Source organism: Salvelinus sp. IW2-2015, unplaced genomic scaffold (assembly GCF_002910315.2).
Source record: "Salvelinus sp. IW2-2015 unplaced genomic scaffold, ASM291031v2 Un_scaffold5176, whole genome shotgun sequence".
Taxonomy (NCBI): Eukaryota; Metazoa; Chordata; class Actinopteri; order Salmoniformes; family Salmonidae; genus Salvelinus; species Salvelinus sp. IW2-2015.
In genome coordinates this window covers 5,285-15,177 of record NW_019946442.1, presented here as the reverse complement: position 1 = coordinate 15,177, position 9,893 = coordinate 5,285, and the positions used below count along the sequence as shown (strand labels likewise).

Genomic DNA, 9,893 nt, shown 5'->3' with positions numbered 1-9,893 from the left:
TACTCTTCGTTCGGAAGATAGAACCCAGGGAGTCCGATTGTCCCTGGTCTTAGCTACTCTTTGTTGGAAGGGAGAAACCCAGGGAAGGTGTCTGGTTGTCCCTGGTATTAGCTACTCTTCGTTGGAAGGGATAAACCCAGGGAAGGTGTCCGATTGTCCCTGGTCTTAGCTACTCTTCGTTGGAAGGGATAAACCCAGGGAAGGTGTCTGATTGTCCCTGGTCTTAGCTACTCTTTGTTGGAAGTGAGAAACTCAGGGAAGGTGTCTGGTTGTCCCTGGTCTTAGCTACTCTTTGTTGGAAGGGRGAAACCYAGGGAMGGTGTCTGGTTGTCCCTGGTCTTAGCTACTCTTTGTTGGAAGGGAGAAACCCAGGGAAGGTGTTTGGTTGTCCCTGGTCTTAGCTACTCACACAGTGGGTTGTTGGGAGTCTTCCTGTCGATGTACTCGTTGAAGTCCATCAGGAACTCTGTGTTGTTTTTAGACGGCTTCAGATCCTTACAGTACTCCCTATGGGATGAAAAAAAACGAACTCAAATCTTATACATTTATATGTACARGTAACTGCCAAAATATAGGAAACACCAACATAAAGTGTCTTAATAGGGCGTTGGGCCACCACGAGCCAGAACAGCTTCAATGCGCCTTGTCATAGATTCTACTAGTGTCTGGAACTCTATTGGAGGGATGCGACACTATTCTTGCACMAGAAATTCCATCATTTGGTGTTTTGTTGATGGTGGAAAAAGCTGTCTCAGGCACCGCTCCAGAATCTCCCATAAGTGTTCAATTAGGTTGAGATCTGGTGACTGAGACAGCAATGGAATATGGTTTTCATRCTCATCAAACAATTCAGTGACCACTCATGCCCTGTGGATGGGGGYATTGTCATCCTATGGGGGCATAGACATGGTAGCCAAAATAATGGCCTGCCCAGCATTTTTTATACATGACCCTAAGCATGATGGGATGTTAATTAACTCAGGAACCACACCTGTGTGAAAGAACCTGCTGTCAATATACTTTGTTATCCCTCATTTACTCAGGCGTTTCCTTTATTTTGTCAGTTACCTGTAAAAACCTTTCTAAAAAGAACAGTCACTCTTCTTACCTTGGTGCAATGAGAGTGTATCCATACTCCTCAAACTTGTCTTCCTGCAGGCTTTCAGAGACTGTAGAAGAGCAGAAARCTGTGAGTCCTACAAACATCTCTCTGTGCCATTCATATACACAGMCCTTGGAACCGGAAGAAGAGTATCASACMTAACTCATGTCAAGTTAACATGATGACCATTGATTGATACAGATGCTGATGAGATTCATGGCTGATGGAATAAATGACTTCTGTTGACTGTAATAGTAGACTGCCAACTGATGGGCCATGGTGATTCAGACATCATGAAGACAATCCCCAGTCCTAGACGGTCCACAGTTTGTATAGACACATGACTCCATGTCTGATAGAGAGATACAGCTTTGATGAATGTAAGTTAAGTGTTGTCTGTCAACTCCTCATTTTAAAGCATGGTGGGGGTTACATTCCTCTGTCCATTCGTCACAGGGTGACCGTTACCCCCCACCCAAGGAGCTTGGCTTCTTAGAAGTTTGTATCTTAAAGGTGGTAAATATTATGGTAAAGACGAGGTTAGGTAGCATAGAAGACGATACAGGAAATACACTCTATGTAAAGGGTTTATACTTAGTTGACTGTGACTAGAACTAGGTCTAGAAAAATCTACGGGATAGCAGTGCACAGCAGAGAAGAAGAAAGTATGAGAACAATCTCTAATGAACAGTGTGGGCAACATGGAACCTTGGCGTGGGAATGACTTCCCTATGCATGCTGGGAAAAAACAGCAGACAGACACGACTCTTCGAACAGGAGGAGAGAGACAAGAGGAGAAAAAAATACTTGCCCTCATCCCCTGGAGTGGACAAAATCCCCGCAGAAGAGTATGTGAAAGAGAGATGCGTCCCCATGGGTGAACGAGGGAAGGAAGGAGGGAAGGAAAGTAGAAAAACAGGTAAAACCACAAGGGTCAAAGGTCAACAATATATTTTATTCACAGAGCGAGGCCTTGAATAAAAATATTGCACTCCCATCAAAAGGTTTCTTCTCAAAATGTAAATGTTGACCAGATCAAGCTACAAGGGGCACACAACGAGAGGCCTTCAATGTGGTTTAAAATGAGCATTCTGCCGATACATTGCATTGCTTTCAATGCATTGATTCAATTACCATTATCAGCATATTTTCTGTACTGTAATACAGTGGTAATGATGAATCCATGGGGTTATTAGTGTGAGTAATGTATTCATACGACAATGCCATGGAAAGGAATAGAAGAGACATTCATCATGGAACATAATCCTGTTGTATTGCTTGGATATTACCTTGATATTGTTTAAAATAGGTGCTTATTATTATTATATTGTGGTGCGGTATTCGTCATGACCTCATGGGCTAGACTTTAGACTAGTCACGTGAGGTCTTGGTAGTAATTGTGGGAAAATAATGATGTCCATGTGTAGATTCTTGGTACATCGTCAATACTTCAATTACATGAAGTCTAATTTAATACATTAATGACAGCCCCATGTTTATTTTGTCACTTTTTTTGAAATCATAGATTGCCTCCACCTACAGTGTCTTTTAAGAATGTGAATGAATGTATGACAAACACAAAAGAACACACACAGATACACAGATTTTCAATGAACAGAGACATGTTTTAGGAACTCCACTGAAAGATGTGGAAACCATGTTGAAAGCAAACGTTCCATGGCAATCACATTACACTTAGAATGTCAACATGCAACCTAGAGTGATATTCAATTGTACAGTATTTGTACAATTAGGGGTGAAAGGTGAAAGTTGGAGAGTTTAGTTACAGGGCTGGGCAAGCCGATACCATTACAAGACAGTCAAACCAGGAAGTGAATTGAAATCACAAATCGAATCAGCGTCATTATTGTCAATAAGGATTTTCGATTCTTGAATTGGAATTTCAAATCACTTCCGGTTCTGGCTGAATTTAAATGGAGCCTACCCCAACCAAAATGTGTTTTGGATGGCCACTCTCTCAATAAAGTAGACTGTTAGTCTGTTATGTGACTCAGCGACCACATGAGACACACACCCACACACAGGGGAGACAATAGCAAAGGATATCTGGTGCACAACAAAGGAGAGAGAGAGACAGAGAGAGACAGAGAGAGAAAGAGAGAGACAGAGAGAGAACCGAGAGAGACAGAGAGAGACAGAGAGCAGAGAGGAGGGAGACAGAGAGAGAGAGAGAGGAGAAGGACGAGAGAGAGAAGAGAGAGAGAGAGTGGTGCTCTGTGGGACGGGTGGTTTCTGTCTTCCCATTAAGACTACTATTTTACGAGCTTGTAAACCTCGATTAAAAAAGAGAAACTAAAAAAGGGAGAAACCGTCCAGTCATGTTTTGGGCAACACTCATCTCTTTCTCTTTTATGGGTTCACCTTAAAATAATGCAAACATCCTCCCTCTGTTCTTCCTGCTAGCTAGACTCTAGAGGGTTAGTGCAAAGCCACATCAGAGTGCCATTGGGGCAGGTGGGATAAACAACATGCATACAGAGGCTCGTGAAAATACACACTTATACACACACTCACTATTGGGCAGCAGCATCGCATGCAAGGCTCTCCTTGTGTGTGGTCAGACTAGGGGCTGAATCAGTGTGATCAAACACTATCTAAATCAGTTATAAGACCCCTATCTACATGACTCAGATTCTTGTACGTCACAACATCATTACACTACTATGGACCTCTTTACACTACACTACTTTGACGACACAATCTAGGTTCCAGGAGAGATACTGTAGTGTAAAGAGACAGATCTAGATTTTCTCTTTAGGAGATGTCTCCCACACTACCTCCGGAGGAAGTGAGGGAGGCAACTACACGACATACCCCCCCCCCCCCCCACACCACATGTCCCTGCAAAAATTACATTCATTACCCTAATACCAGCAGACAGCATTTGGTTTGCCTATATACTACAGTATTTACGGTATGCTAATATCTGCACTTACACAGGAAGCAAGAATGTGGCTTTGGCCACACCACATGAAGGTTAGTGTAAACAGAAAAGTTGCAAATCTAGTGTTGAAGAGAGATAGACAGTGTGCCTAGAGGAAGGGTGTTGTATTGGTAAGGAGATGGGACACAATTATGTTAGTTCCAGGAACGTCTTCACTAAATACAACAGAGCATTATGGGTACTGTAGTTCATCATGCTACAGGTGTGAGCGCAGGAGGACAGGGAAGGTGTGAGGTAAGGTACAGGAGGAGAATACTTGCCCAATTCCACTGAGGGGGTTCCAACACACGGAGAAGACAGGGGTGAGAAGGTCAGCAGGAGAGGAGAGGAAGGAGGGAAGGGGGAGCGGGAAAGAGAAGGAGACAGGAAAGAAGCAAACAGGGGTACACAATATTTTATTCTTCTGAGTGTTGATAAGAACATTGCAGCTTGAACAGGATGTATGAGAAACGGGTTTCCCGTTTTACTGCAGAAGACAGATGATCAACTCAGGACCGTCCCAATCAGCTAAGGGACTGACTGGTAGGAAAGTAAGACAGATTGTGTGTCTGTGTGTGTGTGTGCGCTTGGGGGACCGAACAGACCCACAGGAGGTACCCAGACAAACTAAGAATTCCCAGGAAGACCTGTGTATATGTGTGTATATGTCCATGTGTGTGTGTGTGTATGTGCATCCCAGTGGTAAGGGACAGTGGAGTGTGGAGAGGGGAATAAAACAGACCCACAGGAGATAACCAGACCACGAAGACAGAAACACAGACCTTCCTATGGAAGACCCATCATCCTAACCCAATGACTGACTAACAATACACAATGATTTGACTAATGGGAATCTCACAGCTTGAAGGGGACATGAGAGGGGAGTTTGAACACGTGGAAATAAGTGTAGTGTGTGAGAGAGAGCGAATGAGAGAGAGGGAGTGTGTTTGTGCTCACAGACAAGCTGAAAAGTGAGGCTTCCTTAACCCTATGTGGTATACATTTAAATGTTGCCTCTGACAAATGTGTTTTGTCATTCTGTCTACAGTCGCGGCCAAAAGTTCTGAGAATGACACAAATATTAATTTTCACAAAGTCTGCTGCCTCAGTGTCTTTAGAAATTTCTGTTAGATGTTACTATGGAATACTGAAGTATAATTACAAGCATTTCATAAGTGTCAAAGGCTTTTATTGACAATTACATGAAGTTGATGCAAAGAGTCAATATTTGCAGTGTTGACCTTCTTTTTCAAGACCTCTGCAATCCACCCTGGCATGCTGTCAATTAACTTCTGGGCCACATCCTGACTGATTGCAGCCCATTCTTGCATAATCAATGCTTGGAGTTTGTCGGAATTTTGTGGTTTTTTGTTTGTCCACCCGCCTCTTGAGGATTGACCACAAGTTCTTAATGGGATTAAGGTCTGGGGAGTTTCTTGGCCATGGACCCAAAGTATCAATGTTTTGTTCCCCGAGCCACTTAATTATCACTTTTGCCTCATGGCAAGGTGCTCCATCATGCTGGAAAAGGCATTGTTCGTCACCAAACTGTTCCTGGATGGTTGGGAGAAGATTGCTCGGAGGATATGTTGGTACCATTCTTTATTCCTGACTGTGTCTTAGGCAAAATTGTGAGTGAGCCCACTCCCTGGCTGAAAGAACCCCCACATGAATGGTTTCAGGATGCTTTACTGTTGGCATGACACAGGACTGATGGTAGCGCTCACTGTGTCTTCTCCGGACAAGCTTTTTTCCAGATGCCCCAAACAATCGGAAAGGGGATTCATCAGAGAAAATGACTTTACCACAGTCCTCAGCAGTCCAATCCCTGTACCTTTGCAGAACATCAGTCTGTCCCTGATGTTTTTCCTGGAGAGAAGTGTCTTCTTTGCTGCCTTTCTTGACACCAGGACATCCTCCAATAAGTCTCCGCCTCACTGTGGGGTGCAGATGCACTCACACCTGCCTGCTGCCATTCCTGAGCAAGCTCTGTACTGGTGGTGCCCGATCCCGCAGCTGAATCACTTTAGGAGATGGTCCTGGCGCTTGCTGGACTTTCTTGGGCGCCCTGAAACTTCTTCACAACAATTGAACCGCCTCTCCTTGAAGTTCTTGATGATCCGATAAATGGTTGATTTAGGTGCAATCTTACTGGCAGCAATACCTTGCCTGTGAAGCCCTTTTTGTGCAAAGCAATGATGACGGCACGTGTTTCCTTGCAGGTAACCATGTGGACAGAGGAAGAACAATGATTCCAAGCACCACCCTCATTTTGAAGCTTCCAGTCTGTTATTCGAACTCAATCAGCATGACAGAGTGATCTCCAGCCTTGTCCTCGTCAACACTCACACCTGTGTTTAACGAGAGAATCACTGACATGTGTCAGCTGGTCCTTTTGTGGCAGGGCTGAAATGCAGTGGAAATGTTTTGGGGGGATTCATTTCATTTGCATGGCAAAGAGGGACTTTAAAATTAATTGCAATTCATCTGATCACCCTTCATAACATTCCGGAGTATATGCAAATTGCCATCATACAAACTGAGGCAGCAGACTTTGTGAAAATTAATATTTGTGTCATTCTCAAAACATTTGGCCACGATTGTATATGCAAAGGAAATGTTTACTGCATAAAAGGTCGTGCCTTGATATAGGTCAGGAGGTTAAAGTGATTTAGAATGCTACTTACATTTGGCCTGGGTGATGGTGTCTCCGATAGTAGTGTGGATGTAATGCAGGCTGTACACTGGAAGGACCAAGGCTAGACTGGGAGGAGCACACACACACCACACACACACACACACACACACACACACACACACCACACACACACACACACACAACACACACACACACACACACACACACACACACACACACACACACACACACACACACACACACACACACACACACACACACACACACACAAAGAGAAAAATAGGCACACACGAATAGGTGCACACGCACAGAGATGAATAGGTGCACACACACTTACATGCCACACACATCACAACATTTTCTATTTTGCACAGTTCTAACAAAGAACACATTTGCAAGAATCACAGATCATCTCCATACAAACTTAAAAGTTGATCCACACAAAAAATGTCTTAAAAACGTGTCACCACTGAGGCTAAAACTTTTTTTTAAAGTACATTTATCATATGTACAGTTCACTCCTCGCAACTTTGTAAAAGTCATCATTCCCCATTCAAATGCAATATTTCTTATTTTGCTCCAGATATCTGCATGCTCCAGTTTAGTGCACACATATAGGACAGTCTCAAAAGGGTTTGGACTAGTGGTACACACACATATAGGACAGTCTCAAAAGGGTTTGGACTAGGTGGTACACACACATTTAGGACAGTCTCAAAAGGGTTTGGACTAGGTGGTCCACACACTATAGGACAGTCTCAAAAGGTTTGGACTAGGTGGTACACACACATATAGGACAGTCTCAAAAGGGTTTGGACTAGGTGGTACACACACATTTAGGACAGTCTCAAAAGGGTTTGGACTAGGTGGTACACACACATTTAGGACAGTCTCAAAAGGGTTTGGACTAGGTGGTACACACACATATAGGACAGTCTCAAAAGGGTTTGGACTAGGTGGTACACACACATATAGGACAGTCTCAAAAGGGTTTGGACTAGGTGGTACACACACATATGGACAGTCTCAAAAGGGTTTGGACTAGGTGGTACACACACATTTAGGACAGTCTCAAAAGGGTTTGGACTAGGTGGTACACACACTATAGGACAGTCTCAAAAGGGTTTGGACTAGGTGGTACACACACATTTAGGACAGTCTCAAAAGGGTTTGGACTAGGTGGTACACACACATATAGGACAGTCTCAAAAGGGTTTGGACTAGGTGGTACACACACATATAGGACAGTCTCAAAAGGTTTTGGACTAGGGGTACACACACATATAGGACAGTCTCAAAGGGTTTGGACTAGGTACACACACATATGGACAGTCACAAAAAGGGTTTGACTAGGTGGTACACAACCATTAGGACAGTCTCAAAGGGTTTGACTAGGAGGTACCACACCATTTAGGACAGTCTCAAGTGGGTTTGGACTAGGTGGTACACACACATTTAGGACTGTCTCAAGAGGGTTTGGACTAGGTGGTACACACACATTTAGGACAGTCTCAAAAGGGTTTGACTAGGTGGTACACACACATTAGGACAGTCTCAAAAGGGTTTGGACTAGGCGGTACACACACATTTAGGACTGTCTCAAGAGGGTTTGACTAGGTGGTACACAACCATTTAGGAATGTCCTCAAGAGGGTTTTGACTAGGTGATACACAGCTACAACCAGAAGTTACTTTGTTTGTAGCAGGTTATGAGAACTTACGCAGCAGGTTAGGAGAATTCACTTAACAGGTTAAGAGAATTGGGTTAAGGTTAGGATTAGTTAAAACGCTCTCCTAACTTGCTACGAAAAGTCAATTCCGGGCKTATCTGTACTCCGTCTAGTCACAACCATAGAGATAGATAGAGGACTCATCTTTGTATCTGTGCCATTATTGTGTCTGTTACAGCATGGGCAGCGTCATTGAGGCAATCTCCATTTCGAAGTAGTACATTTTCTTCTTCACAATTGGCTGATTCCTCCTGATGACCCGGTTGGACATGACTCCAACAGGGTCACCAGGAGGGATCAGCCAATGAAGTTGGATGTCCACCCAGTTGACTACATTAAAATCTGAGATTTGCATAACTAACCCAAGATAGACCACAGACTGTAATTTCCAATGGGAGCAAATTCATTATAGTGGGCAGAGCAAGGAGGTGGACAGAGACAAGCACGAGCTAGCGAGATCCCATTGGCGTGTTCTAGCATGTATTTGCATATTTCCCTTAGGGAAGACATACTCTGAAGTGTGCATGTGCAATAGCTCAATTCGCCCTTACACCCCTTCTAAACAACGAAACATTTTGAAACCTTGGCAAAGGGTAGTCTAGAAAACATAGTCCACTCTGTAAAATATTCTAGATTTGGGGACAGAAAACTGTATCAAATGCTTAAAAATCGCTGAGAAATTATCAGAATGTCGGCCAAAATCCATCCAGCTCCATCTTCTCCCACTGCCTGCCACTGKGCTTCCTCTCATCACCATTTTTGGTGGCGAGTGGAAATGTCACCAGGAAACTTCAAATKTACACTTCCGGTGAAATATMTGGCTCATTGTTCTATCTGCGTTAAAATGTTGGAAGCCCTCAATGGCGCTACCTGTGCTAAAACTGCCTTTTGGCCACTAGAAGCCCCTGTTATTCTCTATGGCCACGACCTCTCAAGCGGTTGCATTGATCAGGTGTCAGTGCACTACTAGTAGTCATAAGAGATGAAAACAGTGACCCCTATTGTTCTTCTAGATAGGGCCCTGAGTTTTTATGGAACCTAGTTATATGCCTTGACCAGGTAAAACTCCAGACTCTTGACCCATGAGAGTTTTCTTGGTCAAGTCACGTGGTCAGAATAAAAACTCAAGGCCCTAAAAATGAATACTGTACATGGTATACTCAGGTAGGGGTACAAATACAGTACATGTAGCTGTTACCTGTAATCTGTACCTTTACAGGGGCATATGTGTACGATCTTTCGCTTCGGTCTATGTACCGCTGTGGAGCAGAAACACATTTGCACCAAAGGGACAGCTCCCCCGAAATAGTCTAAAAATGTGTTTTTGTTTTCCATCATGTTTAGTTTACCTCATCCTGGGACTTCACTAGTGTGTGTACGGTGCGGTGGCCGGTTTCTCCATTAATCATGTTCGTTCTTATCTGAGGACAAAAACACTTAGCTCTTAGGAGCAAGTTCA

General features: G+C 43.7%; 1 protein-coding gene across 3 annotated transcripts; it reads right to left on the bottom strand.

Annotated features, from left to right (window-relative positions):
• Positions 1-386: 386 nt before the first annotated feature.
• LOC112078034 (voltage-dependent calcium channel subunit alpha-2/delta-1-like) lies at positions 387-9,647 on the bottom strand. 3 transcript variants are annotated; one of them, XR_011478427.1, is made up of 4 exons: positions 9,633-9,647; positions 6,734-6,810; positions 1,109-1,187; positions 454-507 (listed from the first exon to the last, which is right to left on the bottom strand). XR_011478427.1 is itself a non-coding variant. In XM_024144398.2 (3 exons), exons 1-3 carry the CDS (start codon positions 1,975-1,977, stop codon positions 402-404), a joined length of 231 nt encoding a protein of 76 aa, XP_024000166.1. In that variant the 5' UTR covers positions 1,978-3,250; the 3' UTR covers positions 387-401. The 3 variants fall into 3 exon arrangements, 1 of the variants encoding a protein (XP_024000166.1); XR_002895573.2 differs by having other exon boundaries at positions 1,109-1,169; XM_024144398.2 differs by lacking the exons at positions 6,734-6,810; positions 9,633-9,647 and adding an exon at positions 1,914-3,250 and having other exon boundaries at positions 387-507; positions 1,109-1,169.
• Between the last annotated feature and the right edge of the window lie 246 nt (positions 9,648-9,893).